Source organism: Rosa chinensis, chromosome 1, assembly GCF_002994745.2.
Source record: "Rosa chinensis cultivar Old Blush chromosome 1, RchiOBHm-V2, whole genome shotgun sequence".
In the NCBI taxonomy this organism is placed as follows: domain Eukaryota; kingdom Viridiplantae; phylum Streptophyta; class Magnoliopsida; order Rosales; family Rosaceae; genus Rosa; species Rosa chinensis.
The window spans coordinates 9,781,025-9,796,171 of NC_037088.1; the positions used below are offsets into that span (position 1 = coordinate 9,781,025).

At 38.8% G+C, this 15,147-nt stretch overlaps 2 protein-coding genes and 1 pseudogene across 2 annotated transcripts; all 3 read right to left on the reverse strand.

Annotated features, from left to right (window-relative positions):
• Nucleotides 1-654: 654 nt before the first annotated feature.
• LOC121048892 (TMV resistance protein N-like) lies at nucleotides 655-6,881 on the reverse strand. The gene is made up of 7 exons (XM_040517769.1): nucleotides 6,073-6,881; nucleotides 5,575-5,759; nucleotides 4,664-5,495; nucleotides 4,222-4,497; nucleotides 3,050-4,129; nucleotides 2,173-2,957; nucleotides 655-1,340 (listed from the first exon to the last, which is right to left on the reverse strand). The coding sequence occupies exons 3-6, from the start codon at nucleotides 5,489-5,491 to the stop codon at nucleotides 2,355-2,357; spliced, it is 2,787 nt and encodes a 928-aa protein (XP_040373703.1). The 5' UTR covers nucleotides 5,492-5,495; nucleotides 5,575-5,759; nucleotides 6,073-6,881; the 3' UTR covers nucleotides 655-1,340; nucleotides 2,173-2,354.
• Nucleotides 6,069-6,578, reverse strand: LOC112200215 (TMV resistance protein N). The gene has a single exon (XM_024341239.2). It carries the CDS (start codon nucleotides 6,576-6,578, stop codon nucleotides 6,069-6,071), a length of 510 nt encoding a protein of 169 aa, XP_024197007.2.
• Nucleotides 6,882-9,484: 2,603 nt separating the features above from the next.
• On the reverse strand, nucleotides 9,485-14,837 carry LOC112200224 (annotated as a pseudogene).
• Nucleotides 14,838-15,147: the final 310 nt, after the last annotated feature.

Here is a 15,147-nt window from a genome sequence, read left to right on the forward strand (position 1 = left end):
ATTTACAACAAAATGTCTAATATATTGGGGATATTTGACAATATCGGAGATATTTAGCAGAAATGGTAAAAGATAAAATATTTTCCCCCTATGATATATCGGTTCCTCCAAAAAGGGAGGTATCGGAAATACCGCAGATATTTCAATCCTTACCCGGATCACAACGAGTACCATAGTCCGAAATTATAAAATAATTTTTTCAAGTGTGAAAGTGGCCTCCGAAACCAAAGAAAAGAGGTTAAACTTTTATTTGAATGATAATACACAAATAAATTAAGATATTTAATCTTCAGCCAATAAAATTAGAGCTTTAATTGATGGGGTTAAAGGGTGTAAATCAAAAAAAGAGTTGGGAATTTGGGTGTTCGCAACTCCAACACTCCACATTTTTGTTTCTCTAGGCTGAATACGGTGGCACCACCATGGGTAAGTGGTCGGCCGGCGGTTGCTTTTGGCTTTATTTTACGTGGCTTAAAATAAAAGGTTACGAAAAAAGAAGTAAAAAAATAAGGTTATAGATTTACGCGGCATCATTTAATTCGCCTCATATATCTTCATTCATTCATTCATACAATTCTCAAAGAATTGAAAATTGAAAAATAAAGAAGAGAAGACGCAGCTCATATTTCTTCATTCATTCATTCACACAGTTAATGAATAAAATATAAAAAAATTTATCATATGTAGCATATACTGCTAAAGAGGTATCATTGCAAGAATGTACATTGCCAGTCTTACAGCCTTGCTTGAAACAGTTTATTGAATCTCTTAATCCATTTGTATTTGTCGTTTTCCTCTGTTTCTATTTCTCATGCTTCTAGCACAGAGACTCTATCTAAGTTGAGCATTTCTTTTAACATCAGATTTATTTTGTTTTTCTTTTACAATCTCTCTCGAATACTTCAATATTATGTAGAACATAATTGAAAAAAGAACAAAACAAAACCAAAACGAAAAGTACGTACATCTCTTCAAAATACTACATTACACCCAAGCAGAACTTCATGCAAACTGGCCGGTGAGGAAGTTGTTAAGCAATGCCCGAATTATGTCCAGCCAAAAGATGTCAAAACATATATGCACAGACAGGACCATGTCGCAGGTAACTACTATAAACTTATAGCAGTTAATTCCACCTTTAAGCCAACTGTAGTTAAAACCAACATCAAACTATTTCCCCCCTTCTTGATGAATTCAAGTTTCATTAGTGAAAGCGTAAAGAGGAAAGTAAGCTGATCAAGTCCACATGAATTTGCACAACTCGAGGAAAGTTCAAGTAACCTTTGTACACATGTACTGCCTCGATCCTCGCTATCTATATCAAATGGAATACCTTTAACCTGCAAAGAGCATGAAGAAAAGACTTATACAATCAACCTGGCATGTTAAAGTCCTTATGCCAGAAAGATCACTACAACATAATCCAGATTTACAGACGAAAATTTTTTGTGAGGAAAAATATATGAACCGGCAAAGGGGTGTCCTTTAGAATTTCTCACAGCAGTATCTTCATCATATACACTGAACATCAATTTTGTACTTAGAGCAACAATGCACGAGAGTTAATTAAGAAAGCAAGTACAGAAAAATTCTTTCTATTTTCCCTGAGCCTGCTATTTTAGATCGACCAGAGATTTTATTCAGAAAAATCCAATGCCATTGGTTTTTCAGATCCACGCAACAGGCAGTCGTTGCAATCAATGCATTCTTATGGACTATAGAATCGATGGCTAATGGCAACATAAGATGGCAAAACTCTGTACCAGCAAATTGCAAAAAATGTGTCCAATGGTACAAGGATGGACTTCCAAAGAAAACTTAGTATCCGTACATTTTGTTGGTTTACTGTAATAAAAAGGCGTGCTCATCATTTTCAAGGGGAGCCACATAGTTTCATACAAATTGCTAAGAATGCAATGCAAGGTTACTTAAATTTCTCTGTAACAGCACACCATTCTATATGAATACATGGTATAAAAGTTAATATTAATGGTACAAGCCTACAAGCGTACTGATAGCTTATAGACTAACTAGAGAGAGGCAATTCAGTTTATTGTAAAACTACTTCAATAATATCGGTTATGCAAGTAAGATTATAGTGTCATTTGGAAATAATTTGGGGAGTCCACTAATATTAGGCAAAATATCAAAACTAGAGTATTCGAGACTCACCTAACTGTAAAAGATGAAGGCATGAGAGCTCCAGAAAGTAATTTCTGCAGAAATTCAAATGAGAGAAGAGGAGGCATTGTCCATTCATGATCTGCAACTCATTTCGAGCCATGGGATCAGAAAATCCTTAATTGTGGTCTTTCAGAGTGGCCAGTGGTGGATCCCCTATATTTCTGCCAGTCCTACGATTCTTCAAGTGTGCAAGTTCTGCTGCCAGTCCCACCGGTTTCCCCTGCAAACAATATATCCTCATAAGGAGACACCCTACTGCTTGATTGACTGGTTGTTTGGTTCAACTCTTGCACATCTTGCTTATATATGAGACGGACTCCACACTCCTTCACCTTCAGACCCGGCCCTCTGGTTTTAAATAAGAACTCAAGCTGACTGCAACTGTTATGCCAACACTCTGTACCAAAGTATTTATCACGAGATACATAGAACATCCACAGGTGATCTGACTTAACCTGGCAAAATTCTTCACTAAAGCGAAATGCAGGCTGTTTGCCATATACTTCCAATTTTCTTCCATCAAGCTTCAAGCAACATACAAGATGATGTGTTGCATTAAAAGTCTTGAATTCATCTATATAAAGCTTTTCATTCCAATGTTGCTCATGGAGTACAAAAACAGCACACAAAGCAAATCCCATTAGCTGACTGTTATTCCCATGTGCAGGAAGATATACACTTACAGAACACCCATCACTCTGATGGCTGAACAACTCAGGAATATTACTTCCAGGAATTACAATTTGACAAGTTTCACTCTTATTAGAGATTCCCTGTGTAAGAAGAGATAGGTAGTTAGTTGATTAATGTCTATATGTATATGAGCAGACACGCACACACGCACACACACTTTGAGAGGGAGTACCTGATACATGAATGTCTTCAGCATTTCAAATGCTATGTTATTGCATCCTTGGTTGCCATTTAGATTGAAGCAATTGATGAAATTGAAATATGATTTGTCTAGTCTGTTAAAATTTGATGCATCAAACAAGTATTTCAGTGAAGTACAACCATCTGCCCTTAAATCAAGTATACTATTTGATGGAAGGTCTGACAACTCTTGAAGTCTCTTGCAATTCTCCAAGTTAAAGTTCTCAAGCTTAGAAAGCAATCCAATGCCTGGAGGAAGACGAACAAAATTGTTCCCACTTAGATTCAAGGTCACCAAAGAGGGAAAGTAACCAAATTCGTTGGCAAATGCTCCTTCACAAATATTGCAATTACTCAGGTTCAGATATGTTAAATTACACAGACCAGATATAGGCAAGCGGAAACTCATTGGCTCTTTTTGCACCAATCCAGAAGGCAAGAACTTATTTAAAGATCGCCAAACTACTTTGCATCCATGAAAGATTGAAAATCTCACATATTTTCTGTGATCATGCGTAGATGATATTTCTATTGCAGACCCACTATTCACATCAGTGTCCTCAAAACAGTCCATCTCCCCCACATTTACCTGATGTTTGCCGAGTTTCAAGCATCCAGAAAGATTAAGATTTTCAACAGACTTCAATTTATTGATGGTGCTTGGAAGACAAACAAGATTTCTGCAGTTGCATAGATTCAATGTCACAAGGCCAGTCAGCCGTTCAATTGAAATAGGCAGTTCCTCAATGGCAGTCGCATCAAGACAAAGCACCAACAAACGTTCCATATTTCCAACAAACTCAGGAATCTTCTTAACTTTTGAGCAGTTAGAAAGAATTAATGTTTCAAGAGATTCCATTTCAATTCTACTTGGCAGACTCTTGAGACTTTTGCAGTCTCTAAGATTCAGGACAATAAGCTTTTTAAGAAATCCAAGGGAATGATGGATTCTTACCAAATGAGAACATCCTTCAAGATCTAAAGTCTCAAGATTCTGAACACCTGCGAGGTCTGGGGTCTCCACAATGTTTTGAGAATGGCAGAGTTTGATGAACTTCAACTTGTCAAAATTCTGCTCATAAAATCGAAACAGTGAGCCACCACACAGAACAGACAATTTGCTTCATATAGATAAACAAGTAGTCTATTAACTAATAGCCATACCTTTGTTCCCTTCCAAAGCTGTTTAATATTGCTGTGGCACAAGTTAAGTTCAATAAGTTCATCTCCTATAAAAACTTTTGGGAGAGATCTTAAGGGATACCCAGTCCATTCGAAGAGTCTCAAGGAATTAGAAAGACAAGTGAGGCCTTTGGGAAGGTCCACATTACGAATATGGAGAAGACTAAGTTGAGACAACTTTGAAAAGGCTTCTGGCTTCCAATGAGATACTTTTAATTGAGTCAACTCCATTACCATGCCTTGGATTGAATCTGTTCCCTGATAATGAAAAACAAGAATAATAACATAAGTGCAGAACTGAAAGAATACCAAGACCTAAGCAGATTACAAGTAAATCTGCCTTAGTTCTCTTTTTACACAATAATTGAAGTGCAGAACACAAATTATTATTTTTAGCTTCTTTTTTTCATTATCAAACTCTTACCTTATTTTTCTTCAGCACATTGTTGATGTCTTCAGGAGACCATAATCTACTACGTTTGCCTGGCTCATCAGGAGACTGTTCACGAACAACTTCCCAGCCCATTTCTTGTAGCAAATCATGCATTGACAAATCGTTGTTGGAGATAGTTATGAGAGATCTATCAGCAAGAACATCTAAACCAATGACAGGTTGTAGCTGGCAATAGTCTAGTATTTGTGTCACACGATCCTTATCCTTCCCCTTGTAAAAGCAAGCAATATGTAGGAATATTTCTTTCTCTTTTTTATGCAGGTCATCAAAACTAATCCGAAGCACGTCAATAATGCGTTTATCTGGTGTGCTCCTCAGCCTATCTATTGCACTTGCCCATTTATCAGCCCCTCTACCAGACAGAAAAGAACCTAAAACCACGAGAGCCAACGGAAGCCCCTGAGCATACCCTAAAATATCGTAGCACAGATGCAAATAATCTTCTGGTGGGGGACATTTCTTGAAAGCCTTCAAACTCAAAAGTTGAAGTGCTTCATCATAGTTTAAGCCGTTAGCCTTGTATGTAGCATCAACATCATGTGCCTTTAACAACTGAACATCTGTGGTGGTTATGATAATTCTACTCCCTAGACCGAACCAGTTGCGACTTCCGGCCAATTTCTCTAATTGTGTCAACTGATCCACATCATCAATAACAACAAGCACCTTTTTTCTACACAACCGCCTTTGTATCATAGCAGCTCCTGTGTATTCATCCTCTATATTTTCAATTTTTGCCATCAGGGTTCTGGAAAGAAGTTTTTCTTGTAGAGAAACTAGGCCATTTTTTTTAGACATTTCTCTAACATTGGAAAGAAAGCAGCTTTGGTCAAAATCCTGACAAATTTCATCATGGATAGCTCGAGCAAGTGTTGTCTTACCTATGCCCCGCATGCCATGGATCCCTATAAAACGCACCCCACAAAGCTGCGGATGTATGTAATTGCTTAATAAATCATGAATGCGGGAATCCATTCCTATGAAGCCCTTGTCAACACTTGAAGATGTATACACGGACTTCTTTAGTATATGATTAACAATTTCGTGAATTATTGTTGTTTCAGAGCTGAGAAAATTTAGATAAAATTGTGATCGAGTTAGAAACTTAGCAATGTAACATAAGCGACAAAAACAATATTAGCATTTGGCAACATTAAGTAAATGCAAAATGGTATTCCAGTCTCTCAAATTTACTGGATGTTCATTAATTACTCTCCATTCGTATCCATCCCTCAATCAGATAAATCAAAACCAATTTAAAATAGTTGATTTTAAAAAGAAGAGACTATCCTGCTCCCAAAAGCATGGGATTGAATATCTATATCTAATTTAGCAGGAAACATATTAAGGTATGACTAGTATGGAGGAAGGAGACTTACGAATCATTCTTGAAATCCCAGCCAGAAAGATTGGCCACCTGTGTCAAAGCAGCTCTCCAGGCATTTAGTCTGTCCTCATGCTTCCCATAAACTTCTTCATGTTCCCTTACTTCCACATCTACTTGGTGTTCCCATTTGAGCTCAAACCTTCCCCTTTGGTGCCGCACCTCAGAAGGATTCACGCCGTAGTAGAAGACGGGGAGGACTTGTTGGCCCAGCTCTTTCATGCATTGAATAATCTTGACGAGTTCATCCAAGCACCATGACGAATAAGCATATCTCCGTGAGAGAATGACAATCGCACATCTAGAGTCTTCAATTGCAGCTAAAAGTTCAGGGCTAATGGATTTTCCTTTCTCAAGCTCTGCGTCATCCATAAAGGTGAGAATTCCTTTCCCAATTAGTGCCGAATACAGCTGAGTGGTAAAACCCAAGCGGGTATCTTCCCCCCTGAAACTTAGAAACACATCGTATTTCCATTGACGACGAGAAGAGATTAACGCCATCTCTTTTAGGATGCTAGTCCTAACTTATAGAATCAGAGAGAGAGAGAGAGAGATTACGAAGGAATTACAGAAAAAAAAATCTAAAGCAAAAGTACAGAATTGGCTGGGAAGTCAATCATGCTTCAATCGATGATATTTTCTACAGAATTGGCTGGGAAGTCAACATGTAATGAATGGCCCAACAGCTAAATGCTAATATATTCCTCCTCGAGGTACATCCGAACGGTGCGTTTGGAATAAAACAGAAATAAGACAAATCTCCCTTTCATAACAGCGAATCTCCTTCGGAATTCAATTGAATAGTCGCCTGTTGTCGACGGAAATCTGTTTCTAGTCAATGGCCGACTTGATTCCACTTTCCAGCTAAAATGGCCTCACATTCTACTTTGAATATAATATTCAACTTGTCCATATCTTTTTGACTACTTTCAATTTTGCGTCTCATTTGGAACCAACCAAATGACAATTTTGACAGAATTGAGAATTGTTGCAGCAGAACTAGCATCTCTCATTGTGATAAGTATGATGAAGGTATGTCTACAGCATTGCAAATGATATGTTATAGCTGCCTTGATCATCTTTTAATTTAAAGCAGTTGATGAAATTGAAAAATGATTTCTCCAAACTGCTGAAATTACATACCACAAGTTTCCAGTGGAGAACAATCATCCGCCCTTACACGGATAACCTTTCAAGTCTCCTGCAATTCTCCAACTTAATGTTTTCAAGCTTCACAAGTGATCTAATGGTTGCAGGAAGACTGATAAAAAAATTTCCACTCAAATTTAATGCCACCAAAGAGAGTAAGAAGCTAACGTCATTGAGAAATGATCTTTCAACAAGATTTCAGTTGCTTAGGTTCAGAGAGGTTAAATTACAGAGACCAGATGAAGGCAAGCAGCACTCTTGGCACTAATCCAGAAGGCAACCATGAGAAATTGAATCTTTCATATCTTTGTAAACGTCATTGGAGGATGGCAGTTCTGCTACAGAAGTTGTTACTTGCACCGTTTCCTCCAACCAATACTTTTGATGACATTTGTTTCATCCCTGAAAACCAGACTGGCAAAAATAAAATACTCATCGTTTCCCTCCCAACAATACTTTTGCATGTGTACATCAGCAGAACCACTGAATTTCATTTTAGTTTTACTCATTCACTCCACTCAATACTCTGTTTTGGTTTTAGTCAATAGTAAATAACAGCATACAAAGTAAACAATCTATGCTTTGGATTTAAGTTTGTTAAAATATCGATTATTTGAATTTTTGAAAAGTGAGTGTCAACAGAAATGGGTTAATCTCCTTGGTCATAGTTTATGCCAGCAGGTAGGGATTTGAGGGAATATCCCTTTTGGTTGCGGCGTCGCTACCTAGAACAGTTTCCTTTTCGCACTTGAATATTAATAGTGAGGGAGGGAGGGAGAGAGAGAGAGAGAGAGGGGTACCATTTCATCAAGGTATTATATCCAATTAAGAGATTCTCTCAAACTTCTGCACAGACAAGACCATGTTGCATGCAACTAATGACTAAATCAAAACTTGGAGCAGATTGATAAAAAATAAGGAACTGGTTAATTGCAAATCTTTAGGTAGTAGTTTCCACAAGTTGTGCCGTAATATGAACCAAGATAATACAAAAAATTTATTCTTTACTTTGAAAGAATTTGAAAATTGAGCTATGCTTATTAGATCCAAGTTTGACAACAGGCTTTTTCTTTTTCCTGTTACCTTCTTAATGGAGAGTCTAAACACTATCAATCCCATGAAAACAGAAAAGGCAGACCCTATTCTAACCAAATATGCATCCCGCGAATTTGAGTTTTTCCCCCAGCTCCATATGATCAAACATAAAACAGTGCAAACTTCTAATCGCATGGCTCTGAAACAAATTTGGAACAAAATCCAAGAGTCATGACCTAGATATAAGGAAACAATCAATCTGAAATCAACAATGGAGCAGTTTAAGCTAACAGATTTCCAATGACGACCTAATATGATATGAGAGATAGAGATGAAGGAAACAACAGGCTTCCCTACATCACCTAACAGGAAAATTGCTCGTTGACGTCCAAAGCTTTACTATTGTAATACTATGATCAGTGATTGAACCATTGAAGTTAAAGGAAGTATCCTTCTACCATTTTATCCCTACTCCAATTGCATAGATTTACATAATAATATACATATAGCATCACTCAAACACTAGCTGTGATCAGATATATTTATATGCCATAAAATTCAGCCTATATATATGATCTCAAACCACACAATAGAGCAGTTTAAGCTAACAGATTTCCATGATGACCTAATATGATATGAGATATATAGATGAAGAAAACGACTAACAGGCTTCCCTATATCACTTAACAGGAAAATTGTTCATTGACGTCCAAAGCTTTACTATTGTAATAATAAGACCAGTGACTGAACCATTAAACTTTGAAGAAGTATCCTTCTACCGTTTCATCCATACTCCAATTGCATAGATTTACATAATAATATACGCATAGCATAACTCAACAACTAGCTGTGATCAGATATACGTACATGCCATAAAATTCAGCCCATGTGATCTCAAACCTCCCTTATGCCATAAAGTAAAAGATAGGAACAAAACTAGTTCACTTGCAAAAGAAATTGCACATAGTGGACAGTAAATAAGCACTAAATGTATATGACGTATATGTAAATAAGAATAGGACATCACTGAAATTTTATCCAATATCCAATTATAATTAAACCAATTACAAAACTAACCATATTTGTGTTGGAGTGTCACTCTTGTATTCTTTAATCCTCAAAGAGAACAGGTGCATAAAATGCTTGATGGTACTACTTTTGGATTCAACACGATCTTCTAAGATGGCAGTACAGTTGAGTCAACTATGTACAAAGTAATACAAACCTAGAGAGTTCATCCAGCGTTCCCAATATGACCAAATTTTCAGGGCTTACATTATATATGAAAATTTCAGGCAGGCTCCACAAGTCGATGCGTCTATTTGGGCCTTCAAGAACAGAACGGTCTAGAAAACAGGTAGCTATGACAACCCTGCACGATATCAAGCAAAGGAACAGTTTGGCATGCTTCCTCAACTGGAATGTCCTTCCATTGATTCAGTATAGCGTCAGAGATAGGAGCAATATGATGTTGCAGAACAGTTGCACCAAGGGATCCGACCAAATTCAGCCTTGTTGCAGCAGAAATAACATCTCTCATTGTGATAAACATGAAAGCTCTTTGGGAAGTACTGCTATCCAACCCAAGCAATCCACATATAAGCCCATACATAGGAGCACGGTGAAAAGAAACGACTCCATTACATAAAGAAGTAATGCAGCAGCAATGACTTGGTTAGAAAAGAATTATCCGCTTTGGAAACCTAAGATTAAGCCCACCCCATTTTGGTCCAAAGGAAAGTCTCCATGGTAGTCTAAGGGTCTTGTCAGGTTAATTTTCAGTTTTATGTAGAATAATTATGAGCCTAGTGCTTTTAAGAGTATTAAAATCTTGGGATTTTGTCCATTTACCCCATTTCTAGGGATTTTTTTCCCACTTACCCCATTAAGTTTTTTTAATTCTCTCTTACCCAATACACTCTAAGGGAGTCTTCCCTAATACCTTTTTTTTTGTTTTAAATTTTTTTTAATACCATTTTACCCTCACCCCCTTGTTACTTAGAGAGAGAGAGAGAAAAAATAGAAGAGAGAGAAACCATGGGAGACTTCGTCGGAGCCCGTCACCGGCAGCCGGAATCCGGTCACCGGTCGCCGGATTCCGGCCAACTTTCGCCGGAATCCGGTCACCGGTCGCCGGATTTCGGTCACCTACTGCCGCCCACCGGATTTTGCTGAAAATCTCACCGGAAAGTTTTTTTTGCCCCCAATAGACATCTATTGCCCCCTAGTAGATGGGCAATAAACCTCTATTGCCCCCAATAGACGTCTATTGCCCCCCAATAGACGTCTATTACCCTCCAATAGACGACTATCAGCCATGTATTGCCCCCCAATAGACGACTATCAACCATGTATTGCCCCCCAATAGAAGCCTATTGCCCCCCAATAGGACTTTCAGTTGCCAAAATGGGAACTAATCTCCCTAAATTTAGACAAATAAAACTTTGATTATTGAAAAAAAACAAGGAGATTACATCAATTCAAAACGTCTATTACCCCCCAATAGCCGTCTATTGCCCCCCAATAGACGTCTATTGCCCCAATAGTCTATTGCCCCCCAATAGACGACTATTAGTCATGTATTGCCCCCCAGTAGACCTCTATTGCCCCCCAATAGACGACTATCAGCCATGTATTGCCCCCCAATAGAAGCCTATTGCCCCCCAATAGGACTTTCAGTTGCCGAAATGTGAACTAATCTTTCTAAAATTAGACAAATAAAACTTTGATTCAAGAAAAAAATGAAGAGATTATATAAATGTAAAAACGTCTATTGCACTCCAATAGACGCGTATTGCCCTCCGATAGACGTTTAAAACTTAATTTTCTTTCCTCAGGTTCCGTTACTTAAAAAAAAAAAAAAAAAAAAAAAAAAAAAAAAAAAAAAAACTGATATGGGCACCCCCACACATCTTCTTCTCCCCCCCCCCCCCTTCGCCGGTTGCAGACCTGGGACCGGAACCCTAAGTGCTTCGCCGTCTTCAGGCGATGCTTTGCATTGGATTGCCAGAACCCCTAGCGCCGAGCACAGCCAGCAGTTCAAGTTTTCGAGCCTCGTCAGAATCGAACTGGGCTCGGAGTAGCACCGCCAGCAATTCACGTTCTCGAGCCTCGAAGTTGATTGAATCGAAGAGGCTCTGAGTTGATTGAATCGAATAGGGCTCGGAGTTGATTGAGTTGAACGGGGAGTCCATTCCGGCGAAATTGGACGAATCAGAGTCGTCTTGCTGCTTCGCGATTCGAGTCGATTCTTCCCGGTGAGGGAGTGACGGCGTCGGAGACCGTGGCGATGTGGTCGGTGAATACCGGCGTCATACCAGGTAGAGAGAGAAGGAGGGGAGAGAAGAGAGAGAGAGAGAGGAAGTCACCGGCAGAAAGCGAGGGAGGAGAGAGAGAGACAGAGAAGAGATAGCCGGCATAGAGAGTGGGAGAGGAGAGAGAGATGGCAGTATGTAATTTTTAAATTTCTGGAGCCCAAAATCGTCATTTAACTGTTAAATTGGGTTAGTGGGAACAAAATTCTCTTGGTGGTGTAAGTGGGCTAATTTTAGCCTATTTTGGTGCTATGGGTCAAGATCCCTAAAATCTTAGGGTGAGTATTCAAGGGTCTTGAGTGTGTCTTTATGTCTATTTAATAAGTATTGAAGAGTCTTATTATTAATAAGTCTTTAGTAGTCTTTTGGTGTGCTAGGAGTCTAAGGGTTGCGTTTGGAGCCTATAAATATGGTTATCTATTGTAAGCCAAATCAGATTGGAATGAATTAAAGTTAAATCCTTTTTGAAGGCTTGTGCCTTGGTTTCTCTCTCCCCTTACCTTCCTCGCTCTATTTCTCCCTTCTACAGCTAAGAACCCTCTGTTTCTTCTAAAATCATTCTGCTTTCTTATTCTCTCAACTCTCCCAAACCACCCAAATCATACTCTCACCTACTGTTGCTCTCTGCTGCATCAGTTTTGGTATCAGAGCAAAACATCCTAACTGCTCATTCATATCCCTACACTTAGATCTATAATGGTTACCAACGCAGAGCTTTCATCCAAAGTGGACAGTTTGTCTCAAGAATCTGAAGGTTATAAGAAGATGTTCAAAGAGGTGCTTGAAAAATTGAATTCCTTGGAACATGGTTTTCAATCAATGTCTGCTTTGGTTAAAGAGAAGTCAAAAGATGGTGAAAGAAGCATAGGCCAGAATTCATTTTCAGATTCTAGGCACGAAGACTCAAGACAATCTGGTTCAGCAAAGGGTGTGAAACTGGATGTTACTGATTTTAATGGAGACAGCAATCCTAAGGTGTTCCTTGATTGGCTACATAGTTTGGAAAGTTACTTCAAATGGCATCAGTTGGCAGAGGAGCGAAAAATCTCTTTTGCAGAAGCTAAATTGAAGGGGACAACTAGAGTTTGGTGGGAAAAATACCAACAAACTCATTTTGCGGTGACTAGAACTTGGGAAGACATAAAGATGACTTTGACACGTTTCTTTGTGCCACCTAATTACAAGCAACGGGTACACTTGCAATTCGTAGAACTGGTGCAAGGAAGCCTATCAGTGGAAGAGTATACAAATAAGTTCCTTAGTTTGGCTGCAAAATCAGATTTTCCATGGAATGAAGACATCATGATATCGATGTACCGCAAGGGCTTGAATCCTCATATTTCTTCGGGATTAGCAGCAAGTCGAATTTATACTATGAATGATGCTGTCCAAATTGCATACCAAATGGAGGAAGAGTATAAGAAGAAATCGTCCATGTCAATTTCAAACAAAGGGAAGACACTTGACAAATCTTCTGGAGGTTTCACATCTACAACTAGCGATTCAGATGAGAAAACTCATGGTGGTTCCTCATCTTCCAACCAGTTAGTGAGTTCTACTCTTAAGAGTGCACAAAAGGCTGCTGGTCCTGCCTCTAATATGAGGAATGAAATTAGATGCTAGAAATGTAAAGGCTTTGGACACTTGATGGGACAATGCCCAAATCGGTTAGTTGCTTTTGCAGATAAGGAAGATCCTATTGCATCCGCCAACCCTGAACAAAAGGCAAATGAAGTTGTTGAATTGCAAGCTGAGCAAGAGATGGAGGTAGAAGTGTATGACCCATGCTTAGTACTACGTCCGGTTCTCACTACGCAAAAAGAACATGAGGAAGATTAGCGAAGGAGTAACATTTTCCAGACCCGTGTTCGGTGCAATGGTCAGTTGTGTACCCTAGTTATAGATGGAGGGAGTTGCTCTAATGTCATTTTTGAGGAAGCTGTTCTCAAGCTTGGGTTGCCTACCGAACCACATCCAAGTCCTTACAAGGTGGCATGGGTAAATAACACAAATCTCAAGGTCAATGATCGTTGTTTGGTGACATACACTATTGGGAAATTGGTTGACAGCGTGACCTGTGATGTGCTGCCCATGAAAGTGTGTCATATTCTTCTGGGTCGACCATGGTTATATGATAAGAAGGTACAGCACTGTGGCTATAACAACACATATTCCTTCAAAGATGGAAGTTCTGATTTCAAATTCGTACCAACTAAAGGTTTGTCAACCATAAAGCTCAAGAAGACAGCTGGCACGTTCCTCCTTAAACAGACTGAAAGTGATGATTCTATACTTGGTCCAATTCCAAACTCGACTGAGTCGAGTTCTTTTCAGAGGGGGAGAATTAATGCAGCAGCAATGACTTGGTTAGAAAAGAATTATCCGCTTTGGAAACCTAAGATTAAGCCCACCCCATTTTGGTCCAAAGGAAAGTCTCCATGGTAGTCTAAGGGTCTTGTCAGGTTAATTTTCAGTTTTATGTTGAATAATTATGAGCCTAGTGCTTTTAAGAGTATTAAAATCTTAGGGTGAGTATTCAAGGGTCTTGAGTGTGTCTTTATGTCTATTTAATAAGTATTGAAGAGTCTTATTATTAATAAGTCTTTAGTAGTCTTTTGGTGTGCTAGGAGTCTAAGGGTTGCGTTTGGAGCCTATAAATATGGTTATCTATTGTAAGCCAAATCAGATTGGAATGAATTAAAGTTAAATCCTTTTTGAAGGCTTGTGCTTTGGTTTCTCTCTCCCCTTACCTTCCTCGCTCTATTTCTCCCTTCTACAGCTAAGAACCCTCTATTTCTTCTAAAATCATTCTGCTTTCTTATTCTCTCAACTCTCCCAAACCACCCAAATCATACTCTCACTTACTGTTGCTCTCTGCTGCATCAAGAAGTTTCCCTCATAGATTTAAGAGACGGTATTTCTGAATACACTGCTGCAACTACTCTCATGAGTACAGACCCTTGTGCTATTGATGCCTTTCTAGTTTCTACCCACTTCATTAGTTAGCATTGGGTCCAACATCTTGTCGTGGTTCCATAAGGTCTCCAAATCAGGCGATATTGTTGTAGAATACACAAAAAGAAGGAGTAAGCTTGCAGTATTTCTCTAACAGATGAATTACGAAAGTTTGGAGATCTTCAGGACTCGAGAACACCCGACCTGGGATTGCAGCCTCAAGACCAAAGGAATGAGCAAAACCACCGGTTGGAAGGATAGAATCAAGCAGTTGCCGTTGTCCCCATTGTCCCGTCTGACGAAGCATGCTCCTTGGTTTCTTTGTTTATATCCATCCCACTTCAATCTGGAAAAAGGAACCACTCCCTAATACACAATAAGCCTAATCTTTGGTATTGATAGCAGACAAAAAGCCTATGCACAGATTCAAATTCAAATAACAATCCAAAACATTCGCCGCATAATCCTAATGTACTATGATTTCTTACTATTTGCCTACTCAACTACGTTGGTAACTTAAGTTCATCTTCAAGCTTTCTATTGACTAATCGAGTATGATTTCCAAGCCATAAACCAACTGGATATGGTATCTACAATAGCATTGGAGCATATGCCAT